Source organism: Sebastes umbrosus, chromosome 4, assembly GCF_015220745.1.
Source record: "Sebastes umbrosus isolate fSebUmb1 chromosome 4, fSebUmb1.pri, whole genome shotgun sequence".
Classification (NCBI taxonomy): domain Eukaryota; kingdom Metazoa; phylum Chordata; class Actinopteri; order Perciformes; family Sebastidae; genus Sebastes; species Sebastes umbrosus.
This window is the reverse complement of record NC_051272.1, coordinates 18,923,919-18,951,650: the sequence shown is the minus strand read 5'-3', so window position 1 is coordinate 18,951,650 and position 27,732 is coordinate 18,923,919. Positions and strand designations below refer to the sequence as shown.

At 41.2% G+C, this 27,732-nt stretch overlaps 2 protein-coding genes across 5 annotated transcripts in view; one reads left to right on the top strand and one right to left on the bottom strand.

Moving 5' to 3' along the window:
- Positions 1 to 1,784: 1,784 nt before the first annotated feature.
- Positions 1,785 to 15,156, bottom strand: LOC119487380 (CD81 antigen-like). Its single transcript, XM_037768223.1, has 8 exons — positions 14,966 to 15,156; positions 13,310 to 13,424; positions 4,991 to 5,088; positions 4,829 to 4,903; positions 4,627 to 4,740; positions 4,429 to 4,527; positions 2,798 to 2,881; positions 1,785 to 2,666 (listed from the first exon to the last, which is right to left on the bottom strand). The coding sequence occupies exons 1-8, from the start codon at positions 15,029 to 15,031 to the stop codon at positions 2,601 to 2,603; spliced, it is 717 nt and encodes a 238-aa protein (XP_037624151.1). The 5' UTR covers positions 15,032 to 15,156; the 3' UTR covers positions 1,785 to 2,600.
- Positions 15,157 to 16,038: 882 nt separating this feature from the next.
- The window catches only part of kcnc1b (potassium voltage-gated channel, Shaw-related subfamily, member 1b), a 20,558-nt gene continuing 8,864 nt past the window's right edge, over positions 16,039 to 27,732 (top strand). For 2 of the 4 annotated variants that reach the window (XM_037768194.1, XM_037768193.1), the window contains exons 1-3: positions 16,044 to 17,985; positions 24,204 to 25,119; positions 27,002 to 27,175. In XM_037768194.1, the coding sequence (XP_037624122.1) occupies positions 17,419 to 17,985; positions 24,204 to 25,119; positions 27,002 to 27,175 (1,657 nt within the window). In that variant the 5' untranslated portion in view covers positions 16,044 to 17,418. Of the gene's footprint in view, positions 17,986 to 24,203; positions 25,120 to 27,001; positions 27,176 to 27,732 lie in introns of all 4 variants that reach the window. The other 2 variants (XM_037768195.1, XM_037768196.1) reach the window with 2 other exon arrangements.

The window sequence follows — 27,732 nt, the reverse complement described above, 5'->3', positions numbered from 1 at the left end:
TGTTTCCTCCGGTGTCCTCTGGTGCTCCTAATGGCATCTGCAAGATTTCACAGACCGGAGGAAAACAACCAATCAGAGCCGAGCTGGAGCCTTGCCATCTCTGAGCAGCTGTCAATCACTCGCAAACTCGCTGATCAAATATGAATCAATATTATGTTACTGTAATGCCTATTTCTCTCGCCTCAAATGTTTTCAGAAACATCTTGTAGTGTACTGTTTAGCTGTAAAATAATAAAGTTTGTGACCCAGCAGCCATGTTGAGATCAGTTGAGGAAATACCAAGCACCGCCCACCAGCCGGAGTACAGCCAATAGGAACGCACAATAGGAACGCTCTCTCTCTGAAATGACCTGTGATTGACCAAAGTCTCCCGTCACGGGCTAGATTTTCTAAAGCCTGAAAACAGAGCCATGAAGTCTAGCTTTCTCTCAGAAAACTTGAATTACAATATGCTGAAAGGTTATTATGAAACTTTTGCCCAATGATGCAAAAAACACACAAAAACTTTAAGGTCATTTCGGAGGCTTGTGCCGCCGTTGACTTGAATCGTGTTATACTGAGGCGTGTTTGTCTATCAAAGAAGAGACAGAGAAAACAAGAGGTAGAGGTTTCCTTTTATGTATATGTGATTCCACAAATGGAAATAGTAGCAGTAGTAATAGTAAAAAGTAACCTAAACATGTTTGTATCCTGAATGAAACTGAATCTTAAACACACAGGTGACATGGTTACATAAGAGCTGTGTCCCATGATGAGAAAGTAAACGTGTTGGCAGAACAAACACTGTGTGAGTGTACTGGGTGTGTCTGCTGCCACAGCGCCAGAAATACAAGTCAGATGAGTTTTTAATGTATTCAAATGTGCTGCAGGGGGACAGACTGTGCTGGCTGAGCCGGAGGGGGCGTTGATATCACACCGCCCTCCTGTGGCGACACATAGACACTACTGTAGGCCTATGGGAAGGTTTGAAAGCAGAACTATCAGGAGGAAGATTGTTGTACAGTTTGAGTGGTTTATTGTAAAATAAAAAAGCTTATACAATATGTGTGCCTTCATTTAAAACAATCTCACAGTGACAAAAAAAGACATTTTAATTGAGTGTTTGGATTATTTGGATGTGAATTCATTCAACTCGTTTGACCCAGGGCCGGCTCTAACCCTTTTGTTGTCCTGGGCAAAATTCAGATTTGGAGCCCCCCGCTGTAGGGTTAGGGTTAGGGTTCAAAACCCCAGAACCGTAGCCCCGTAAACTGAAACACACATCAGACATCACAATGGTTTTAAGACAAAAATTAAGATTTTTTATTTTCATGAATAACTGTATTTATAATAATATATATAAACAACTCATCCCTGATATTGTTGGCTTAAAACTGTTTAGTCAGTCTCACAAAAATGTACACTTTTATTAACAAATGCGGCCGGGCAGATGAAAAAAAGTGTGAGAAAGAGAGTTAAAGGGGTGAAAAGTGTATTTATTTATTTGTTCATTTGTTACCTCAATGCAGAAAATTAGGACGGGCGCCCACCGGCTTTTTAAAAAAAATATTTTTAAATTGTATTTTTTCTTTTAGAGGGCAACCAGCGACCCCCAGAAGGTGGCGTCCTAGGTGACCGCCTATATGGCCTATGCCTTAAACCGGCCCTACTTTGACCATCTGTGTGGTGCAGTGGTTCCCAACCTGGGGGCCGGGATCCTTACAGGGGGTCACAAGATGAATCTAGTGGGTCACAAGATGGTTGTAGGAAATAAAAAAAACAAAAACAACTCAAACTCACTCCACTCATTTGGATACACAAAATACTTTTATTTTCCTGACATTTCTCTATTTATTGCTCTCTCTTTTTTTTTTTTCGCAAAATACTGCACTTTTACCTCTTAAAACTTCTAAAAATAATTCAAACAAAATAATATGAAAAGTGAAAATCACAATTTATAGACCTGGAACAAGAATTTGCTTCATCTTACGGAGTCACAAGCAACAATAAAAGGTTGGGAAACACCGGTGTAGTGCATGCTCCACCAATAATAAAAAAGAAAGAAAGAAAGGTGGCATAACTTATTAGCATTATTAAAAAACAGGTTGCGTAAGAAGACATGACTGTCACAGAACTGGCACCAAGAAGAGACAGACAGTCATCTAAAAGACTCGTCATCCTGATAGTCATTAGAGTAAGACGGTCCATTACCTCAGACCACTGAAGCCCTGCTGCTTAAATTATATTATAACACTGTAACTCTGCAGCGAGACGCACCACACACAATCAATCAGGGAATACATGCACTCTCCTAAGTGTTATTAACACATGACAAGTATATATACAATTTATACATCCATTAAAAACAGCATTATGATCTCAGAGAAATATTTCACAACATACCACATGTATAAAAGATTCATATGAAGTGTTGTGTGATAAATAAAGAAAATTATTGTGTAAGAAAGATGAGTGTTGATGGTTAACAAATATTAAAAACAAATTCTAATCTAGAATAAAAAAAACAAGAGATATCCATCTTGTTGTGTTATAATCAAAAGGAAGAGAAACATAATAAAATACTTCCATTAAAAGGCTGCTGTTGCTTGTTGGCTGGACTCCTAGTACGCTCCAGGGCTGTTACGGATCCCACAACAGAGCACCATGGTGAAGATCATCTCGAAGATCTAAATGGGAAAAGAACGGCTTAATTTAATATCACGGCTGATAAAAGCAGTTTAGTTTGAGGGGAAATGCTGGGCCATGATTTGAGCCTTATTATAACACACACCACAGCTGTGTGAAATATCCAACTCACCATGATGACAGCAACCACCAAGGCAGCCAGACCGATCAGGTAGAGCTTCTCCGAGAACAGCTCGATCAGTTTATCGTGGCAGCTCTGGGAGGAGGCAGAAAACTGATAAATGAGACGTTTTTACCCTTCACACTGTACACACACTGTACTGGATTACATGTAATGGAGAGCTGCTTCTGCTGTCAAAACAATATCAGCTGCTTCTGACCGCACAATTCTGAATAATTAATCATGTAATATGTTATCTATTAGCAACATAATACTATAGCAAGGAGTGGAAAAGGATAAAAGTCTTTATCGCTGGCGTTAGTGATTTGGATCAATATAGCACAATACTGGGTTAACTTTACCCAGTAGGGCACAATGTCAGGCTTCATATAAACTGTTTATTCCTCTTTTTAAGACAATGTTTCGATCTGTAAGAGCAAGTGGCAGTTATCAACTCAAATCTTTATCACCTGCTGGTCAGCAAACGGCGCTCACACTCTTGCCTGAGGAAGATCTTACAGATCAAAACATTGTCTTAAAAAGAGAAATAAACTATTTATTTGGAGCCTCTTGGTTCCTCTTCTGTTAACTTTAGTACCCATACAGGTAGAAAACCAGCCAAGAGTGTTGTTTTAACCCAGTGTTACTGTTATTTGTGGGAATGCTGACTCAGCATTCTTTATGAGACTTTATGTCTAAAGACTTGCAGCTTTAAAGGTTTATTCCACCCAAAAACTACTTTCTGTCTAACGAGTTAATTCATTTCAACTTCCACCTTTGACAATATTACAGTTTAGCTTCCTGCTTTTCTAGCAATGTATTTCAGCTCTTTTTTGGGGTCATACAGTTCAGCTTTCAACTCTGCCAGTTTTACAATTCAGTTCCGTATTTTCAGCAATGCTTTGCAATTAATTTCAGCTGTCAGCATTCCCACCCATTTTCAGCAAGAAATGCCTTTTCTAGTTTTATATTACTGTTGGATTATTTACCAAAAGTAATATGGTATGGTTGTGAACTGCTTTCTTTTTGAATTCGCATGTCACTATGTGTTACTGATTGTTAATAATATGTTTATTTTTTGCATTTTCGAATGTTAATATGCACATTGTTTTGGACAATTAACAAACATTTGTGACAGTCTTGAGGTGAAATTTGATCTTTTTGTGTTCAACACTGGGTCCAAATACTCATATTTTAGTTTGAGTAAATAACCCAACAGTTCAATGTCAAAAAACAACACTAACACTGGGTCAAAACAGCCCATTGGTACTGGGTAAAGTTAACCAATTGGTCAAAACCGGGTCAATTTTGACCCACTAATACTAACAAAAATCAATCACAAAAACAATATAGTCTGTTAATAAACGTTCAGCTTTCATTCAGCTGTGTTTGTTCAGCATCCGGTTCGATGTTTTAATAAATTAATCCAAAGAACGATTTCAAAGTTCAAGTTGCAAAACCTGAATTTTAGATTTGTCCCTCTTTCTAAAGGTGCTAATAAACGGTATATTTCCGGTCTATTCTGCAGCTACTGAAATATATTTTGTTGTGTTTTGTAAGTGTGGCAGACAATTGCCAATGAAAAAACATTTCTGTACCAGGTGTTGTGTTCATTGTGAATTTTAGTGAGAATTTGTGTAAACCTGAGATTTCAGGAAATCTTCAGCTGACTTTCTGGGACACAAGGTACTGGCGACTTGTTTGAAGAGCGCGGTGTCGTCTCCTTTACCACAGCAGTCCAGCTGAAGGGGACACAAAGAAACAAGATGTCACTATCTCAACAAAACACAATAGACTTCTATAACAAAACAACGGTGAAGTGATTTTGCATGATGACGTACCGTAGTGTGGAAAACATCCAGCACCTTGATGGCAGAGTCTTTGCTGGGAGACCCTGACACATCAACAGCTTTGATGTACGCCGAGTCGTAGAAGTTGATCAGTTCTTTGGAGATCTGAGACAACAAACAGAGCAGGTTCACTGGAGCAGAGGTGCAAATCAATGCAAACATCAAATATTCAGTGTTTGTGCTGCTTACTTACTGTGTCCCTGTTCATGAAACCCCACATGGCTGCAGCCACTTCACAAGCGAAGAGGATCACCAAAAAGAAGAAGAACTAAAGACAGAAAATAAGGAAAGTTATTAATTTATTCAGACTCAAAGTATCCTGCTGGATAAAAGTGAAAAAAAGAGAGATACTCACCGTCCCCAACAGGCACTGAGATTCTTGAATGGCGCCGTAACAACCGAGGAAGCCCACGAGCATCATCACAGCACCGACAGCTATCAGTATGTACACACCTGTAAACACAGAGACAACAGGAATCTGTCAGTCATACAGGAGGATTTAAAGATCATCACTGCGTCCTCAGCACCACTAGGGGGCAGCAGTGTCAGAGCAGAGTGTTGACTAATTGATCCACATATTGTTTGGTAATGGACTTCCTGCTGGTTTCTCTTGCGTTCCCTGTAGGATGACATGACATTATTGACATCCTGGAGATAAACAGCAACCAGATCCTGAGAGAGAGAGAGCGAGAGAGAGCGAGAGAGAGAGAGAGAGAGTGAGAGAGAGAGAGAGAGAGCTGGCTCTGTTGAGCTGTCAGGCCAGGAAATGCCTTCTCGGCACCCCCGACCAACCCCCCACGAAACCCCCTCAGCACTGACCTCTGACCCCGAGCATTATCCTTCCCCAGGAAACAGAGGGAACCATGGGAATACACAGACACACACATATTTGTGTGATTAAACTGATATAAAAAGAAGTCTAAAACATTTCTGAGAACTTGAGCAACGTATTAACCTTTAAATAAAATCTATTTTTGGCCATCATCCATTATCCATAGTGGAGACAAAAATACCCTGGAAGTGTGCAACAGGCTCCAGAGCAGGTAGTGCTGCTGCGGGAAAAAGTCAATGAATAGCAATAAAGCTCCAGTTACAGCAGAGGTCTGGCTCTGGATTATGTTTAACGTAGCCTAAAGGCAAACATTCAGGATACAGAGTGAAGGTGAAGAATAATATCTATTGTATTGGCTGTGTGGTGAGTTTAATTCAGAGTGCAAAGACGCACTTGGTGACATGAAGACGTTCATTACTCGCTATTTTTCTGAGCACTTTCTCGCCTTTATGGGGATCATGTGATATGATTGAAACAGCTACTAAATAGACCTTTTTTTCTGCCAGCTTCTGTTTCCCAGGTAAAGACTGAACTTTGAAACTCAATTTTCAACAATGAATGTGTAGCCTATTATATATATATATATATATATATAGGAGGCCAAAATACAAATTACTGTAATCAGGTCCTTTTTCTTTCCATCAGAGTGATGACAGGGAGTGTTGGTGTGGCGGAGGTTAGAGGTTGAGTGGACCCGCTCCAACAGGAATTAATAAAACCTGCATAAATAAATTGCCTGAAGGAAATGACATTTCAGAGAAGCTGTGGTTTGTTTTTAGAATAATCTAATGACTTCAATCCATCCTCATAACCTCAGCAGATCCACAACAACCTCCCAACTCCAACACTAAAACTCATTACTCATTGTACTTTCCTTGAGTATTTTCATTTGATTATAAAGTTTAATAATATAACACATGATAGGCGTATAAAATACAATTACAAAATATACTTTAAAAGATTAGACAAGTGGCTCCCAACATTTTTGGCCTCTTACAAAGAAAGTTAATCAGGGCCTCTTATCATGTTTCAGACGTATCTGAGGTTGTTAGCAATTCCACCAAATAGAAATTTTCCCTCTTCACTTCTCAAATTATTTAAATTAAGGGCATACATCGTTTTTCATGCACTGGTAAATTTTGAGATTTTGGGCTATTTTGCTTCCATAACATGTCTTCCTTCAGACGAGTGGAAAGAAAACATCCAAAATACACATTCAGGTGTTTATTTTACTACTTTGTCTGTTTACGTCTGTAGATTTATCCTAAATTCACCAAAAGTTACCATTAGATAATGCCTCATTTGTATATTTAAATATAACATTTCAGAGAACTTGTAATACACAAAATAATCATCTTAATGTAAGTAATCAACTGGGGAAATTTCATGGTGATATCTATCAGTTTTTTTTTTTACACTATTCACCTGTAGTGTCTTACAAAATGTATGAGCTTTTACAATACATATCTTTAAAGGCCGTTTTCTCAAAATGAGTTGTTTTCTCAGACTCTGAGCCAGAAATCTCCACTTCAGTAGCACTTACATCCACCAGACTTTCAAGTTTCATTTCTATATATAATCTGAAGGTTTTTACAGATGGGTTTGTTCATATATCATTCATAGCCTGATTTATAGAACATGTTTTTCCTTAAAAATATGCAGAAAATTGATTTTTTAAATGGCTGTTGACAGTTTTTTTCTGATTTATGGAGTGATAAAAAGATATATCCAAAATCCCCTCTGTAGAAAGTGTGGACTCTAATATGTCAACAAAATAAAGCAAGAATTTTGAACCTGGCTTTATCCAATGTTCAGATTTATGTTCTGGAAATATATGCAAATTAGCGCACATTTGATAAGACAATGCATTATTTTCATATTTAAACATAACATTTCAGAAAACTTGTAATACAAAAAATAATAAGTAATCAACTGGGGAAGTTTCATGGTGATATATATTAAGTATTTTTTTTACCCTATTCACCTGGAGTATCTCCCCTTAAATAATCAAAACCCCAAAAAGGTCAAATCCTCCAATATTTCACAGACAACTCCAAACTATGAATATCAATTTGTGTTGCAGCACTTTCATTCCCAACGTCGGGTCAGAACCACTCAAATAACCCACCTGACAGTATATAAAGTATTGCATCGCTACTTAAGTAAAGGATGTGAATGCTTTCTTACACAGCAGCTTATAGGAAGACGATCCGTTTCTGGGTTTTCTATTCTTACTTTCACATGAACAAAACGCACGCAGTGTCTAATGTAGCCTGACAGAGAGGTCTAAAAATGACAGGCAATAAGAGACTCTGAAGGCCTCGAACACCTCACACTGTACCTCACATATCACGCACATCCCTTCCCCATACTTACATCTACACTCTCTCTTTCTCTGTCTCAACTCAACGCCCTCGTCCTTCATCTCCCCCCCTCCTCTCTTTCTCTTTCAGGTTTTTGTTGTAGAGAGAAACGGCTACCAGGGCCAGTAACCCGGCAATGCGGCAAAGCAGGCATTATTCCCACTGCCTTCCATTACTATGACAACAGCCTTTGAGGTTTGAAGGCCATTGAGACTTGAAGGGAGACAGGCAATTTTATACCACCGGGGAAGTTCATTTATTTCTTGTCTCCCAGTGTAATCTCCAGAGGGGGAGAAAAGGGGAGGTGAAGACGCCCCACTTGGACTTTTCTCATCCAGTATCTTAAATATAGAGCTGCGAAGTCGTGTTCACACTGTCGGAGCACGACACCACAAACTGAGATGAACCCAATCAAACTGTGTGATGATGGATAAGTGATGCGATGAGGATTAATTATTAAAAGAATCAATATAAACATTTCCTCCTGACATCTTGTTACAGTAACAGAAAGAGCAGATATGCATTGTACACTGTTTAGAATTTCCCAGTAAAGAACTGGGTTGCCTTTATGTTACTGTAAAATTAACATTATTATACTGTCGCTAGAATTTACAGCTTTGTACTGTTAATGAAAAATACAGTTTGAACTGGTTGTTTTTTTATTAATTTCACAGTATTTTACAGTTAATTTACTGTTTAAAGATACATTATATAGCTGTTTTTCACCTTTCTTTTACATTATCTTACTGATTTATTTTAATGCACTTTTTAGGTTGTATTTTTTACATACATTTAATAAACGTTATTTTTTGCCTAGATGAATAGACTTAGCAGGTTACAGACATAGGTATAGTCACACTAAATACAATTAAAGGCACTTGTTAGGAAAAAGGCTATAATAGACTTGTTGCCACTTTTCCCAAAATGTGTGTCTATATCTGGCTACAAGCACAGAATGCAAACCATAACAACATGTGAGTGAAGAACAATAAAGCTAATTCACTGATTTTACAATCATGTACAATGTACAAGCCTCACATGTGCAGATCAGGTCCCAGAATTAAAAAAATACTGCATGAAACTATTACTGATGATACTTTAGACAGTTGATCAGCAGTAAAGGGCTGTTTTTTTAAGAGTGCATTATAGTTCAGTTAAAAAACAGCCTATGAGCCTAATTTAACAGGTTTTCTTTTGTATTAACAGCAAAGCACTGTTTTTAGCAATAACAGGTGAATACTGATGAAATCCTGCTGTAAATTAACAGCAATTGTTTACAGTGTACCTTTAACAGTGAATATACTAAGTTAAAGTCACACAATATGTTGGTAGCCCACCTCACAGTCGCTGCAAAATTATTCACAATTCAGACATGACTGAAGAGTCAAAGTGTCACTTGGTCTGTTAGCAGTGACGGCAGTTTAAAGGAATAGACCAACATTTTTCGGAAATATGTTAACTTTCTTGCCAAAAATTAGAAGAGAAGATCGATACCACTTTCATGTCTGTATTCTAAATATGAAGCTGGAGCCAGTTAGCTTAGCTTAGCATAAAGACTGAAAACAGCTGGTTTGGCTCTGTCCAAAGGTGCTGAAACTAAATCTGCCTGCCAATACCTCGAGAGCTCACAACTTGTCGTTTTTACACTTTTTTTTGTACACATTAAACCAACAAGATGTAATGTGTTAATTAATGAGCTTAAGAGGTGCTGGGAGGCGGATTTTGCAACATGTTCTCATCCCAACTCATCACATACTGACGCTTTGCCTCGCTCCTTGGCGTCACTTTAGATTTAAGCAACAAAACACTTTTTTAGGTTTAGGAAAAGACTACATGGTTGGGTGTAAAATTACTGTTTGTAAAGGGAAAATGAAACTGAACGTTGTGAACACGGGACACGAGCAAACAGCTGATTGTTAAGTGAAACTTAACAAACGGGACACAAACAGCGGTCTCCTGGATGAAAGCCCCGTGTTTGTCGGACCCATCCACCTCCCCTCCCACCTGCCCTTAGTGTGTTGTTTCACTGTTTAAACTACATCACCACAGCACTTTCCCTGAGCGTTTAATATTGCCACGGATGGGTTTACATCGTACTTAATGGAAAGCCTGGTGCGTCTCCTTCCCGCGCTTAGGGGTGCCTTGTGCGGTGGTACCAAACAGCGACGGCCGTGACAAAGCGGCGGTACTTGCTCGTATCCTGTACAGATTGTAAAGGCCCCTGAGGCAAATTTGGGATTTGGGATTTTGGGCCATACAAATAAAATTTACTTGACTTGCCTTCATATTCACTGTACAGACATCAGAGTGGTATCCATTTACTCATTTTAGCTTTTACATAGTTAACCCCTTAAAACCCACTTGCTGAATTGGGCTCATTTCCAATCATATCTAATTTATGCATTTCCAAGACTGTTTAGGGACCGAGAGTTTGCAGAAATATTCAAATACACCATTTTTAGAACAGGTGAAAATACCACATTTATACTACATTCTAAAAACTGCATGTTTTTGCCCCAAACTGCATGTTATTATCATAAAGTGGGCATGTCTGTAAAGGGGAGACTCGTGGGTACTCATAGAATCCATTTTCATTCACATATCTTGAGGTCAGAGGTCAAAGGACCCCTTTGAAATGGACATGCCAGTTTTTCTTCACCAAAATTTAGGCTAATTTTGAAGCGTTATTTAGCCTCCTTTCCGACAAGCTAACATGACATGATTGGTACCAATGGATTAGGTTTTCTAGTTTCATATGATAATGGTACCTCCACTCTAACTCTGCTACAGCCTCCAAAAGACAGTAAAATCAGTAGTAAATCAATTTATATTTAACTCTCGTCAAGAAAGCAAATAGGCACATTTCCCCAAATGCTAAACTATTCCTTTAAACGTCAGTTAAAGAGTAGAAAGCTGAAGTGTCGGTTGACGTGCGGAAAGGAAAGCAGTACAATTTTCATTTGAAGTGAGACAGAATCAGAGCTACTGAAGCCCCATAAACAGCTTTATTACTGAAATGTGTAGCAAACAAAGTTGCAATAAATGTGACTTTAAAACCCACAAAGTCTTTGTTTATTATCATGTTCATGTGGGAGATGTTAGAAATTTCCTGTTTAGTCAAATCTATTAAAGTATCAACAGAGCAGCTTTCAGCTATGACGCTTCAGAGGAACTTTTATATCAAACCCTTCCTTCACAGCCTGCTTACCCACAATGCAACCTTCTTCTTTCTGCTATGAAATAACGCAGAAAAGTTATTCTATTCAGGCCGAGGCTCTGCATATATGCATTATACATACAGTGTAAAGCAACTGAAACATCTTGTGTCACACACTGACTGTATCTCAGAGGCCGGAGCACTAACCCCACCAGACTACCGACAACTGCCACCAATTATGATCCCAGGCGCTGGTTAAGAGGCAGCAGAATGTGTATTTCCAGCCTTACATAAATACCACTTTGGTGTGCCAGCATGCTAAAAACATCCACTCCAAACTCTAATTTGAAGGGTAATGTGCAGATGTACAAGGTTATTTGAATTATGCAAGGGCGTATGTTCAAGGGAGGGTACAGAAGAAAAAAGAAACAGTCCCTTGATGTTGCTTGGGTGGGCCTCTCTTGCCGCCCTGCCTTTAAAATCACGAGTGTGCCTTTTCTTCTATAAAAAGCACGGACTCGCATTCGCTCTGTATACTTACTGAGGGGTAAGTACATGTATGGGACAGCAGCAGGAGCCCAAATGTAAATTAATGGGCTCACTAGAGGTCACCGCCACGACAAGCCGAGATGACGGACCTTTGAAATGTTTAAATCGAATCATGTATTGTAGGTTTCAGGGCCAATCTGTGGATTGGAGACATGATTTATGACTTAAGTTCATGTAGTGAGCAGAACATAAAGTCCTGATTCTGTGCAATACTTTCACAAAGACATACAGAGAGCATGCTGGAGTGCATTAAGACGAAACTCAAAAATTCCTGAGGATCAAACACTTTAAAGAGCGAGCGACAGAAGGCACATGATAGCTTTATTTGTACACCGTGCTCACTCATATGTCTCAACATCTGTCTGCAGCATCTGGCCTCTCGCTGTCGAAAGAACCTCGAGGCTGAAGTCAAGAACATGTATCTGAGTAAAGGAGAGCGTCACCTACAGTATATGTGGTCATTAGTGTCAGAGTGACAGCTGGGTAAAAACACTGAGGTGTAGACGCCGCGGATTGACGCAAGTCCTGTTTCCTGGTCTTTGCTCAGAGGTCCTGGACTATTCCTGGACTTCACATGGTTTCCAACTAAGTGTGAAAGACATGGTGTTTCTGTCAATTAGTTAACTTTCATCACTCTGTTAACAGCCAGCTTCCTGTCATGTGGAGAACGAGGAATGAGGACAGAAATAACGAGTAGGAGAGGAAAAATAGCTAGTGTCTCATGGAGGACGTACAGTATACGCTTATGAGGAAATAGGTGGGACGCAAGATGATGACCAAGCAACTTACAGGAGGTGGACAAATTATCAAGAACACATTTATATAGTAGCCCAGAAATAAATACTTAATTAAAGTTGTCGTAGTAGTTGACTGTTTAATATATTAGGGCTGTCAAAGTAAACGCGATAATAATTAGCGCAAATTCATTTTAACGGCACTAATTTCTTTAACGCATTAACACAACTCAGTTTTTAAAGCGAGAGTGAAAATATCTAAGGAATCCATTGGTACCAACCGTGTCATACTAGCATGACGGAAAGGAGGTTAAATCACGCTCCAAACTTACGCTAAACTTTGGCAAGGAAAAACTGGCATGGCTGTTTCAAAGGGGTCCCTTGACCTCTGACCTCATGATATGTGAATTAAAAAGGGTTCTATGGGTACCCACGAGTCTCCCCTTTACAGACATGTCCACCTTATGATAATCACATGCAGTTTGGGGTGAGTCATAGTCAAGTCAGCACACTGACACACTGACAGCTGTTGTTGCCTGTTGGGCTTCAGTTTACCATGTTATGATTTTAACATATTTTTTATGCTAAATGCAGTACCTGTGAGGGTTTCTGAAAAATATTTGTCATTGTTTTGTATTGTTAATTGATTTCCAATAATAAATATATACATTTATTTGCATAAAGCAGCATATTTGTCCACTCCCATGTTGAGAAAAGTATTAAATACTTGACAAAACTCCCTTTAAGGAACATTTTAAACAGATAAAAAAATGTGTGATTATTTTGCGATTAACTATGGTAAATCATGCGATTAATCACTATTAAATATTTGAATCGATTGACAGCCCTAATTATATTGTATGATGTACTTGTTATTTTCGCCCAAAATTAGACCACTACACTCAGTGGACATTTAGCTCTGAAGAGTGAAACATTAACAGCTTTCCCAACCTTGAAAAATGAACCCAGTGATGTTTTCAAGTCTTCAAACAACGTGTGGAGTGATTGTAAGGCTCTACTGTTGATGGTGTGTACTCACTGATGTAGAAGGTGCCTGGTGCCTGGTGGCCTTCAAACTGGAGTATGAGGAGGTTGCTGGTTTGACTGTCATGGCGGAGCCACAGGGCCACTCCTAAGATCACACCTCCGGCGAGCTGTCCCAAACAGAAAAAAAGGTTTTAATTATTTTCTTTCATGTTTCTTTACTTTGGTGAAACCTCGGGGAGGATCAGAGCCAGAAGAGATGTTGGCATAAATATTAAAACAAACCTTTAGGTATCAATTTTTAAGACTTTTTTTTTTTTTTAAAAGACCCATCAAGAGGAAGTGCACAAACCCCGACTCTCCTAAGATCAAATCAAACCTTTCTGCTAATGTTTCTCTGTGTGTTCAGCTGTGAACTGTCCACTGTCCTTCGAGAGAAGTGATGAAAGGACATCCTGACACCTCGGTGACCTATGACACAGACCACGTCCTCACCACATTGTTTAAAGCCAACTCACCAACTTTGTTATTCAACTTTATCTCTCCTCCATAATAAAGCCGAAAGATCCTGATAAATGTGCCACGTAAAAGCTGATTGAGCACAACTACTGACGGATCAGTGCCATTTATTGTTCACATGATGACGCTCTTTTTCTGTGTTTACATCAAGATATCTGCACCTTTAGTGCCATGACTGCACTCCATTGTTCTCCAAGAAACAGGAAACTGAATCTTCGACATGAAAAATAGCAAAACGAGGAAGAGAGAGCTCAGTTCTTACAATGACAGGCACAGCAGCAAAACCAACAGAGGAAGCACTCCATCAAGTGCGGCGTGTCCAGGATGTGGTGACTTATCTAAAAAAAGATGACTGCTCTGTACGGACAAATGGAAATTCACAAACACGTAGGGATCAATTCTGTAGTGTGCAAGGCCAAGAGGGAACGCACGAAGTGGACGGCACATCTGCAGGAAGTCTGATGTGATGTAATGAAGTGTAAAAAGCAGACAGGAACTACTGTGGCAGGTCCCTTATCAACAAGACGGACAGTTCAGTTTGGGTGAATGTGCAATAAATGAAAACTAAAACTGCACCATGAGATGAGGTGATTCCTGATCTCTTAAAAGGTTCAAAGGCAGCACATGCTTCAGTCTGGTGACCGGGTAGGAACAAAGGAAATGTCAGGAGGAAAACAGCTCTCCCCCTCCCCCAGAAACTCTATTAACCCTGTTCAATCCCCCTTTATGGGTGTTTCATCTGTGGAGAACCAGACTCCAAGAAATGACGAGAAATCACCCAATACTGAGGGGAATTTAATTCAGTTTTCCTTCAGAAATCAGTGTGTGGCGTATTTGAATAATATGAACACAAGTTAAATCAAGGAAACAAGAGATCTAAAGCAGAGTTAATGTGAGAGACATGCTGGAGGGAAAAAAACAGTATAATGCCAGAGAAGCCCACCCAGTGTGAAGGGCTCCTCACAGCCACCTTGCACAGTCTGGTGCTCAGCCATGCAGAAAATAAGTGTTGATGAAGAGCATTTCAAATCCTGCCTCTTCTATGGATGCTGCTCTCCTCTCACAGACACAGCAGCAGAGTGAATAAGCCCACAGATTGTAAACGTGCAGCAATCAAAACAAGAACCAGAAAGTTTTAAGAAAGCAGAACAATTCAAAAGCAACTTCAGAGTAAAAAATATATTCAACTCACCCAGAAAATGAAATTAAAGAAAAATAACATATATTTTATGCATTTCGTGCAGCCCGCCACAACCATGTTGCCAGATTTTGTATCAGCTCGTCCTTTTCCCCCTTAAATCAAACACTATATATGTGTGAGGTCAGACTACTCTACTGTCCCAGCTCAGTCTCTGTAGGACTTTATTCAGGCCAGTTGGGGTATAAACGCCTCTGTGCTGCAAACTCCTCCTTTATAATCCAGAGTGAAAACCGAGACGGAGACCTTCCCACCACCACCAAGTGGAGCAGGAGACAGGAGAAACAACAAGCTCCCCATCCGCAAGAGCACACACAGAGAGAGCCCTACTTTGTTCCTCTGCACGTTTAAAAATGGGTTATTATGGTCAGATGAAATATAGGGCAGAAACTCACATGTTTTTCCTGCAGGAAAAGGAGCAGAAAGAAAGAAAGGAAGGAAGTGGCCAAGGCCTCAATCCTCAATCTTTTAATAATAATAAATCCATATTATGAAAGTAAAAACACACATAGTGGTATAAGACATCATAGCACAGGTCTGCATGTGTGACTTTTTTTTTTTATCATATAAAATATAATTTATAATAATATAATACTTATTATATATATTTCAATTAGAAATATGTAAAATAAGATATAAAATGGCAATAAGAAATCCTTCATCCGCGACAAAAACTAAACCCTCTTTCTTTACTGTATGGCCGAATTTTCTAGAGGCCTATTCTTAATCTGTTGACAAAGTTTTTTAAGATCTTGCGTTAATTAACAAACACACAAAATATAAATGGCACTAAAAATGACATATTTCTGTATGTATGTATGTGTATTTGTATGTATGTATATGTATGTGTATATGTGTGTACGTGTGTGTGTATGTAGGTATATATATATATTTTAAATGTTTTTTATTTATTTATTTCTCTTCTTCTTCTTCTTATTTCCTGACTTATTTGTGGATACTCTCCCTGTGTTGTATTCTCTACAATTTTAATTTTATGTATCCATGATTGAGAATCAGTTAGGTCCTTTGTGGCCAGCTGTGGCTGTTTGTGTGTATGTTGTTGTCAGGTATGATTGATTGATGTGTTGTGTCACGGGTGAAAATGTATTTTCCTTGTATATTGACTGTTCTATGATTATTGACAATTAATAAAAAGACCTTTGAAAGAAAAAAAAAAAAAGACATTCTTTGCAGTGAGCTGTGGCGCCCTCTGCTGGCACATTACGCACAGGTGGATGATGCTAATTATTTGTATTATACAGATTAAGTGCAGCACAAGTTATGCGCAACAACAACAACAACAACAACAAAAAATCTCTCAACTCTTTTGTTTCAAAAACATCTCCACAGTCACAGTCAGTGCAGTGACATCAGCAACAGTCTGGATATTACATGTGTAAATCATCATGGAGCTATAAAGACGCGTTATGATGATGATGAGAGTGTTTTTGATGGTATATGGGCGGATCTCCAGGGTCACACCTTCTCCAACCAGCTGTGCGTGATGATGAGTCCCTCCTGACTGCTTCAGCCGCTGACAATAAAAAAAACCCTCCGAGCGACGACGTTAAGTGAGACAAATTGGGGGACAATTTCAACAGCTCTAATTGGAGAACTTGACAGGGTCCACTGGGCATGCTCCATCTCCATCTGATCTGAGAGCACAGAGCTGCACGGTGTGAAGAACAGGCAGACATTTGGGCGTTTTTTTTTAGGAGGTTTTTGTCGCCTTCTCATCTCTAGCACAGAAAAATATCCTGCCTTCAAATTGGGTGTTTTTTCTTATCAGCGATGCGTAGAGGACAGGGAAAGTTCCTGATGAGCAGGAGAGCATCTGTGTGTCTGTGCTGAAAACAAAAGAGCTGCCGTGTGTTGTTAAACGCAGAGCTGAGCGTCGGTGTGAAGGAGGTGAGGAGTCTGTAGGCAGCAACAGAGGAGGAGGATACTGGAGGGAAGCTGCGTCTCCATCAGAGGAGAGAGAAACTGCTGTTGGCTGGACCGGACGGACAGGCGCTGTCCGCTCAGCACCACCGCAGTCACCTTGCTGTGAAAGTCACAAAGCTGCTCATCTGATCAATTAACCTCAAGCAACTTGGTGGGGAGTCCAAAGAGCTGGATCTGCTCTGCTGGCAGGTTTTTTTTTATCTCGACATCTTGGATTTACAGACGATATGTGACGTCCATTCTTAATGTAATGCCATTGGCTGCAAATCATTTTTTGGAATTGTCGATTTCATCCCCTCCAGTGAGTCCTGCAGCTATAATCCTCCAGTTTGCATGACAGGTGTTTTGTAGAAAAAAACACAGCCAGGGTTTAGATTTCTTTCATATAGTTGGTGAGAAACGACAGGTAGGTGCGGTTCCTTTCTGTGCATGTTTGGTGCACCCTGTAGACTTGCCTTTGCGATGAAGAAGGGAACTTATTGGAGAAATGCCTAAGGGACGCAATGGGCCTGAGCGACGACAAGGATCGCATTGTGATAAACGTGGGAGGGATCAGACATCAGACATACCGCAGCACCCTGCGCACCCTACCTGGCACCCGGCTGTCCTGGCTGGCCGAGCCTGATGCACCCAACCACTTTGACTATGACGCCAAAGTCGAGGAGTTCTTCTTCGACCGCCACCCGGGCGTGTTTGCGCACATCCTCAACTACTACCGGACAGGTAAGCTGCACTGCCCGGCTGATGTGTGCGGGCCTCTGTATGAGGAGGAGCTGGCCTTCTGGGGGATTGATGAGACGGACGTGGAGCCGTGCTGCTGGATGACCTACCGGCAGCACCGGGAGGCGGAGGAGGCCCTTGATAGTTTCGGCGGGGGGGGCCTGTTAGACCTGGGGAATGATGATGCGGAGCCCGAGCTGGAGCACGCTACCGAGGACGATGTGGATGAGATGACGAGGAGGCTGGCGCAGGGAGACACTCATGACACCAGGACTGGGAGCCTGTGGAGCCGCTGGCAGAAACATGTGTGGGCTCTGTTTGAGGACCCTTACTCCTCTAAATATGCAAGGGTGAGTTGTTCTTCTTATTGAACTTAAAGAGGACCTATACTATGCTTTTGTGCTTTTCCCTCTTAACTTTAGTGTGTTAGATGCTGTTTTGTGCTTGTAAAAGGTCTGCAAAGTTACAAAACCGAAAGTCCACGCCAAAGGGAGTTACTCAGAAACACCACAGCAACACTGCTCTGAACTGCCTGAAACGTCTTGCTTGAAGTCCTGCCTATTCTTCTGTAACGTGGTGATGTCACCAAGTAACACAGCGCATCATCATCATCAGCGCGGTCATTTATCGTGCCATCAATCATTGGAATAGCTGCCCTCTTTACATCCTTCAATCCTCTAACAAATACAAATCCTCATTCAAATACCATCTAAGAATACATAACTTAAAGGGACTATTTGTACCTTTCAGAAATGCTTGTTAACAGCGACACCTGTGGCCGTTAAGTCAACGAAAGTCAGCGTCCTGTTGCTCGCGCTTGTGCTCGCTCTGCATAGACATGAACGAGCATCGCTCAAAACAGTGAGGCGACACGCATCAGCTAAAACCACAATATCACTCTATATTTCACCTGCTTGGCAGTAATGTTAGCAGACGAAGGTCTCTCCATGAATCAATGCTGATCCTAGTGTTGACTTTTCCTGCCTCAGCCCCGCTGCTTCAGCCCCGGAGGCTGAAGCAGGAAAAGAAACGTTATCGTCCCCAGCCGGAGGAAACAGGGGAGACTCCGGCACCCGGTCGTAGACGATAACGTAACTCGCTGCGGCGCCCCGTCACTTCACAAGACACGGAAAACCTCTGCTGGTCTGGAGGAGCTGCAGCATTTATTTCTGCACAAACGTCCACTGTACTCTCCTGCAGTGTGGAGTGAGCGCGCATGCACGCCAGAGTGTTGGAGCGAGACAGAGAGAATGCGCGCGGTGTGTGAGTGAAGGCAAGGAGGCAGAGGAGCAGAGACTCCGGCCACACGCGAGCGCACATATGCGAGGCATGGGTTCCCGACCCAGTAGATTTATACGTGTAAAAGTTACAAACAGTCCCTTTAACTTTAGTGTGTTAGACAGTTTTTTGTGCTTGTAAAAGGTCTGCAAAGTTACAAAGTCCACGCCAAAGGGAGTTGCTCTCCCCCACAGAAACACTGCTCCTGAACTGCCCGAAACGCCTTGCTTGAAGTCCTGCCTTTTCTTCTGTAACGTGGTGATGTCACCAAGTAACACATTTGCATAACGGCTAGTTTGGCACGCCCCGAAACAAAGGCTACATCCACTAATACATTTTCATTTTAAAACGCATAACTTTTGCTACATTTATGCCTAACGTCCACTCTACCCCCGCGTTTTCGAGCCCCTAAAACGACAATTGAGTGTGAAAAGTGTCCAGCGTACCACACTCAACGATTTGACCATTTTGAGTACAACATACGGGTACTTCGAGTGCACTGCATTTTGCCATACTTCACAGTGTGAACGCACTTATGCACTCAAAATAGTAAGTGTATGTACAGAAGTACGTGGATTGGAAAACACTGCCTGTTTTAGTTTTAAAACTCCAGGTTTGCATTTTAGTCTGGACATACAGAAACGGAGACCTTTGAAAAACGATGACAGACACCCACGTTCACTTCTTGATTGGGTCCTTTCCCTGATATGTCACGCCCCCATCATGTGAACCTTTTCCGGAAGAAAACATACAACATCAGCCTCGTCCACAGTGATAAATTTCAATATGGAGTTACAAGCGTTGCTGACCTTGTTGTCTATGCTCGCAGCTTCTCAAACGGCCCTAAAACGCTTGTCTGGACGGAGATCGTTTTCGTTTTAAAACACGTTTTTTTAAACGAAAACATATTAGTGTGGACGTAAGCAAAGTTAGTCAGAGTGGAGCTGGAGCGGAGTCCGAAGAGTTTGGTTCGGTTGACCAATCACAAATACAGCCGGTATGAGAAAAGTTAGGTGTTTTTTGAACATTTAAGCATGTAAACATGTTTTAGTAGAAACCCCAACAACTAAATAATAATAAAAAAAGTATGCACCTGTAAATGAGCATAATAGGTCCTCTTTAAGATCTGAGTTATCATAGGCTCATGATAATGACAAAAAGCTTCATTGCTGGTATGAAATGGTCAAAGTTGCATGAACAAGAATTGAGTTGTGAATGTGTCTGCCTTTGTATCTTGATGGTGAAACAAAGATTGATGGCTATGGGAGGTTTAAAGAGGCTTTTGGTGACCTTGAAATAGCCCTCCCAGGGGTCTCCACAGCAGGGATGTACAGAGAAGGAAGAGCGGAAAATATCAACCAAAGACCTCATCTGTCAAAATCATTTACATGCAGATCATCACTCCCACCCTGCTCTATCTGGCAGGAGAAGATAAAGAGTGATTGTGCCTCTCACCGGTCTTTGGATTGATATATTTCCAGAATCCCAGAGCAGCCTGGCTCTTTGGTTAAATGGGTCAGATACACATTAGGAAACCAGATCTTTGGCATCGGCAGGATTTTAGTGGCAGACCTCCAGACAGAAAAATGTAGTTGCTGTTTTGAGGTGACATTTTTGGTCTTTGTTATGGGCACATTTCCATCTGGGCGTAATGCCTCTTGATGGTGACAATGAAATGACTGTACACCTTGTGATTTTTTAGGTTTTCTTTTTTTACCACTGCCCCCTAAAAAGGCCCGCTGTGCTGCCTGCTGGTTTAACAGCTGTAGCACTGATTGGTGTAATTAGTTATCAAGCAAGTGTAAACTGTATTGACATGTTCTCACTCTTATAGCTAGCAGTAGTGAAAGTGGTTTAACCAACACACACAGACTTCTTCCACTTTCTGCATGCAGGGTTATTTCCCAAAGCAGACTCAGATGTGTCCCACATTTCACAGTGAGCAAGACAAAGCAGAGATTGACAGAGCTCCACCAAGACTTGCAAGAAGATTAATTAGAAGTGAGCTTCCGAGTTAATTACAGACTCTATTCACAGTGGATACATCAGTGAAAAACTCTTGTCACTGCATATCACTGTAGGCCTGTGGTTTGCCAGCAACAGTGAGGAATTGGCCAATAAGGAGCAAACAACCGTCGCCTGTCACCCTCCCTCCAGGCCACTTTGTTCCTATCTGTCACAAAGACACATAATTTACTGTAAGAGGCGGTCTGATGAGATGCAGTGTTTGTTTATCGGTTTGAAGGGTGGGATGTTCAGAGGGCTGAGCAAGCCAGTGTGTCAGGAGGCATGAAAGTAGCTTATAAGAACGAGGCCTTATCACACTGAAGCGTGCTGGCAGTGATGCTGGTGTTTATTTTCAAATTCTCTTGCTAATTGATGAACATATGGCCGAACAAAATAACAAGAGCGCCTGTCAATTAGGGTTATTTTCAGTATCGCTGTCCTCGACCAAAGAAATTCTTAGTCGACTAACACTCATACAAGTTTCTCCATAAAAAATTGCAAAAAAGCACCACTATTGATCTTATGTTTACCAGAGATGTGCTCATGAGTTTTTTGGAAATAAGTCATTCAACATGATAAAGCATAAAAACGACTAATTGCCTAAAGAGATCTTAGTAAGACCGAAACAGCTAACAACTATTAGTCGACTAATCGACTAAGAGGGGGCAGCCCAAATTTTCATCATCGAGATATCTGACAATTATTTTCTCAATTAATTGAATAATGAAAAATTTGAAAAATGCCCATCACCACTTTTTAAAGCCCATGCTGGCAATACTTTTCAATTTAGGAGGTAGAGAGTAAAAACAAAACAAAAGCAGATTCATTTTCTGTTCAACTAATCAATTGACTAATCGTTTTAGCTCTAGTGTCAATAAATTAAATAAATAAATTAAAACTATCAGTTCATACTGCATCGGTGAGGTAGTTTACTAGGCAGTTTACTCACTAGCAGTGTGTGCCCCGTTTGAGGTAATTTAGTTACATTCATTCAGGAGAACCATTACATGCACCATGTAAATTTAGATACAGGTAGGCAAGACACTCTCAAACAAATCTGCAATTAATTAAAGGTGCTAAATGCAAGATTGGGAGCATTTCTATTGCCTCCGAATGGCTCTCAACATGGCAACGGATGAGTTAACAGCGCTAACGGTGATAACAGTGTAAACAATGGCTAAAGTGCTGACAGAGCTAACACTGTTTACCAGAGGGGGAATAGGATGCGCTGCCGGTCAGGACGGCGTTATCAGCTGTACCGTATGAGAGCAGTGCAGAGTGGAAGCTGTGAGCTAGCCAGTGGGGCACGCTCACATGCACAAATATGCACTAAAAATACGTGCGGCCGGCCCGGCTGTGTCAACAAAGCACGGAGAAGCTTTGATTACAACACACACAGACGGAGAGTGACTTCATTCTCTGCTCAGGTAGACATATATATCTTTACATAGTAAATAGTTATTTTGCTGCTATATTAATGCTCTGGATATTGTATAGAGCACCTTTAAATAAGCATAAACCAGCTGACAATAAATCTGTGGCTCTTGGTGCCCCTGAAGGTCCGGGAGCCCCTTAGTAGCTGCCGGCATTGCCCAGCTGATAATCTGGCCTTTGCTGTTGAGTCCAATCGGTTATTTTTTGAGGTCGTAGTTTTCAGTGTGGCTGACTTGGATTGTATTACATTCTAGGATGTACTTTGTTATTTTGTACCGTGCATACTGTAGAGGGGGTGGACAAAACAACAATATTATGCAATCCAATACAACACCACATACTAATGCCTCAAACACAATCTCTCTCACACACTGTATCAACAAACGCTGAACATTATCAGCTTGACAAAGGTTGATTTTTAAGTAATTTTGTATCTAATTGCATTACAATGTAAATTCCTTTTGTCCGTACTCTCCATACAATTAGTATGTTTAAAATATGAACATTTTGTATTGAATTTAAAGAGAATTAAATAACCCACAGAGCCATTCTCATGCTGTCTTCATTAAAACTAGTGTGTGTCCTCTTTGCTCAGCGTGAACAAAGAGGACAGCCCTGCTGACAGAACAGAAGTCGGCGTGCTGTTGTCTCCGCTAACGCACAGCTTCCCTCCGGACCGTCATACTAACATGGATGGGAAGCAGACATTCATAAGTAGCAGTGATTTCCTCAGCACAATGCGATGAATAGCCAGTGATGAGATGTTATGATGAGGGCCTGTTTTCCATCTCTTGCCTTAGTAACACACTGTGAAAGGATGCTGTCTTTCCTTTTGCTCAGTGGAATATATGTAAGACGTCCTCATGCCCAGACATGCCCCGCTCCAAATAACCTCCTTCCTGATGCTTTACTACTCCTCCCAGCTACTTAACACGGCTGTGCATTAGTCTGAGCAGCACTAGAGCCTCACTTACTCTCATAAAGACATCTTCATGCATGAACAAACACTATTGATCCACTTTTTGTGATTCAAACGATGATTAAGTAGCTATCTGCTCTTCCTGTCCAGCAACTCTGATCTATTGACCTCCAATTACCATTGAAGATATAGCCGTTGTTTTCCCATTCCAACTACAGCGAACACGTACAGGATGATCAAAGCAGGATAACAGGAGGACAGGGCTGCAATCAATACCCAGGAGAGAACACAGTATCTGTTACACCCATGTAGTATGCATTAGTTATATCAGAGCCTAAATGTGTTGAAATGTGATCATGTAATCAATACATTATGAAGGCTAAAGTTGCCCATTAAGGGAAATATATGTTTCTCACACAAGTCTCAGCAGGCCTCTCAGCTCACTACGATTCCCAAGAGTTGGACATCTGGACGGTATGACCTTGTGTAGGGAAAGCCTACTGTAGTGATGGCGCTGAAGGGAAGAGCCCCGGCTAATTTTAGCCATGTGGGTTAATGTCCCGTCTCCTGCTGTTGCTGCTGGCTATTAGTAGTTCTAAAGCAGACCCTTGAAAATGCCACGACCTTGAGATCCAGTAGAGGGAAGAGAAGCATTGATTGTCCCTTTTACAATGACACTTCTGGATCAAGACATATAGAGAGCAGAGAGAGAGGACGGGGGGGAGTGAGAGAGAGTGTCAATGCTACTGTCACTGTCAAACCAGACGGCGCTGTCTCTGATAATAGATTGAGTTGCATTGTGTCGTGCTAAGAATGGCTGCTGGGCGTTGAGCTTGATTACAATGCATGAATTACTGTGCTCCTCTCTGTCCTTCTTCCCCCTCCTCTCCCCCCTCTATGTCTTCTTCTGCATATATATTTCCTGCTCAGTGGGTGGCTCTGGCCTCGCTGTTCTTTATCCTGGTGTCCATCACCACCTTCTGTCTGGAGACCCACGAGGCCTTCAACCCCATCATCAACCGCACCGAGGTGGAGGTGGTGGACAACGTCACATTGGTGCACACCTACCAGGAGACTGAGACTGCGCTCTACCTCACCTACATCGAAGGCGTCTGCGTGGTGTGGTTCACTTTTGAGTTTCTAATGCGAATAACTTTCTGCCCGAACAAATGTGACTTCATTCGGAACGCCCTGAACATCATCGACTTCGTGGCCATCCTGCCCTTCTACCTGGAGGTCGGCCTCAGCGGGCTCTCCTCCAAGGCGGCAAAGGACGTGCTGGGTTTCCTGAGAGTGGTCCGCTTCGTGCGGATCCTGCGTATCTTCAAGCTCACCCGTCACTTTGTGGGGCTGAGGGTGCTGGGCCACACACTGAGGGCCAGCACCAACGAGTTCCTTCTCCTCATCATCTTCCTCGCCCTCGGCGTGCTCATCTTTGCTACTATGATCTACTACGCTGAACGGATTGGAGCCAACCCTAACGACCCTCGAGCCAGCGAGCACACGCACTTCAAGAACATCCCGATTGGATTCTGGTGGGCCGTGGTGACCATGACGACCCTCGGCTATGGAGACATGTACCCTCAGACGACCTCCGGTATGCTGGTCGGAGCCTTGTGCGCCCTGGCGGGCGTGCTCACCATTGCCATGCCTGTACCTGTGATTGTCAACAACTTTGGAATGTATTACTCTCTGGCCATGGCGAAACAGAAACTACCAAAGAAAAAAAACAGGCACATCCCTCGGGCACCCCAACCAGGCTCTCCAAACTTCTGTAAGTCGAGCATGAGCTCCCAACAACCGAGCCCCATACCCCACGACGACGTTTTCGAGATAAAGTTTCAAGGTAAGAAACAAAGTGATATACCGTTGTCTCATCACTTCTCTGTCCTCCTGAAGCAGCCACATCGCTACTCAACTGTTTCATTGTTTGTCTCTTCCCACACTTCAATCAGCTGATGATTCAGGCATGCGATTAAACAAATGAGTTTCCCACCGAAAACAATCAATGGAATATGTGATGAAAAGCATATTTTACTCTGGATAGGAGAATAGAGAGACTGAGGCAGACCGTGAGTAGTCTTGCTATTGATTTTGCACTTCTTAATGCAGTGATTCACTCCTCCTCTCTCTTAAGACTAACTGAGAGTCTGTAATCACCATGTTTCTGTAATATTAAGAACACACAAGTAGGCCCAGGAGTCACTTGACTTCCTCTTGAATTCCTCTGGTAGTGCAACGATAAACTGACCTTTGATACAGTTTCAAAAACATATAGAGCAACAGAGTGCAAGGCAAACATTACTGTATTATTGTACACGTTAGTCCCTCTGTGCATCCAGGTAGTAGAACGTGAGATATATTAAAAAAATGTGGCATTTAAATTCTGTAAAAACCTGGTAAATGAAAACAGTGGCAGCTGGTCACTCAAAAAATTGGGGCAGACAGGGGGAAAACCAACCCACGGCATCATGTAATGTTACACTAGTTGCTACTTATCTCTACTTTCTTTCTTTTAAACAAAAGAACAGATTCAGTTTACAGGTTATAATAGCCAAATAGAACAATAACAATATGTGTGTATATTACACTATACATTAATATTATAAAACACAGATATTTAGTGTCTCGATACCTTAGTCAAATTATGAAAGTGGTTTTACTTTCATATTGCTCAACATCCTTCAAGAAAACAACAAAATAAGGTATTTCTTGTTAAATTTATATTTATGAATAAAAGACTTTGCCAACATATTAAAGTTAATATAAGAAATTATTACACGACTTTGTTGAATACTCGATTCTGATTAGTCAATCATGCTGTTCTACGGTCTGGTATTCCTTACATACCAGATTACTATTACTTACTATTGGTGCCTTCAAATGGAGTCGTGTTTACCGTGTTCACGAGATGAGTCCATATGAACACCCCCCTCTTGTGGTATTCACGACCTCGTAAGTGGAAAGTTTCTGAAAGCTTCAGAGTTCACGACTTGTGACATGTTTGTTGACGTTGTCAGAAATGGCGGAGACCATGGAAGTTAATTTTTCAGCACATAATAAGTTAATATATTGTAATTTTTGTCATTATACCTTTGCATTTCCTACATTATGTTACCCACTTGCTAGCTTGCTAAATTGTTACCCTCTTTGGCTTCTAGACGCCGACAGTAAAGTTTATATTGCCGTTGCTTAGCAGCAGTGTTCTCACCACTTAAACGCCAAGCATATTGTGTACACAACTTCCCATGTTGTATAACGAGCTCACAAGTTTCATTTGAAGGCACCATATGTATAGTATAACAGACCGTTGCTCTGGATGCAGTTCTGATGTCGGACTAGAGGACCGTTTTTGTGTCAAATTATTGATTTCTTAAGTTAGTAGCCGTGTAATAAGGGGGACAATGTACAGCTAGCAGGGCATTGTTGTAAAATAAACCCTGACACGACAATGAACAATGACCAGCTCACTGTAAATTATCCCTTACATATTGTCTTCTTTTTGGGGTTTTTGAAGAAACCAAACCACATTTTCCCATAATAATGTCTTTAAAGATGTGATCAATGACAAATCTGCAAAGGTCTTTTTTAATTTCTGCATGTAGTGATCTGCAGGGTAATATTCATGAATAAATTTGAGAGACATTTCCTTAACCTTATTTATGAGGAAGCATCCTAAACTAGATTGTCTTTGTTTGTTTTTCTTTTCTTAATTGTTTTCTTATAAGATTCCAAGCTGAACGGCGAGGCGGCTAACGCAGCTCTGGCCAACGAAGACTGCCCTCACATAGACCAGGCCATATCTCCGGAGGAAATCTTCAGCCCCAGCGAGAGAGAGCGGCCCTGCTTCCTGGTCACCACAGCTGAACGCCCCAACCACACAGGGGGCAGAGTGAGGAGGGGTACGTACAGTAACAGCCAATCACAGGCCCCCATAAGACACTGACACCCCGTAGACCGTAGACAGGACACGCTCCTTTTTCTCCCCTCTTTGCTGAGTGTTACGCCTCAGTTTATCACACACACACACACACACACACACACACACACACACACACACATACATACATACATACATACATACATACATACACACACAACAACAACAACACACCTCTTTTTACACACAGCTGCTTCTCCTCAATTATCCCTTTGGGGATTGTATATATTCAAAGTCACATTAACATCTGTTAAGGCCAAGCACAATCACTACAAACGACTGAATAATAACTGTCCACATCTTACATAATATATTTTTTGATACCATGCATAATGTAATACCGCTATTTATTTACCAGTAAGAAAGCTATTTTCGAGATTTATATGATCTAGAATGTGTTGTCTTACAAGAAAGTATTTATGTGCTATCTGTGTACCATGTATGTATATGTGTTTTAATGATAAATCCTGACTTAAGAGTACATTGCTCTTGACCACAACGGTGCATGAAGTGTCTTGC

Excerpts from the sequence above, each read along its gene's own strand:
- LOC119487380 (XM_037768223.1), bottom strand. The coding sequence starts at position 15,031 with ATGGTTGTGGCGGGCTGCACGAAATGCATAAAATATATGTTATTTTTC. Across the intron at positions 4,904-4,990 it reads CTCAGTGCCTGTTGGGGACG|TTCTTCTTCTTTTTGGTGAT; the intron begins GTGAGTATCTCT and ends TTCTGTCTTTAG. Across the intron at positions 4,528-4,626 it reads TGGATGTTTTCCACACTACG|CTGGACTGCTGTGGTAAAGG; the intron begins GTACGTCATCAT and ends TGTCCCCTTCAG.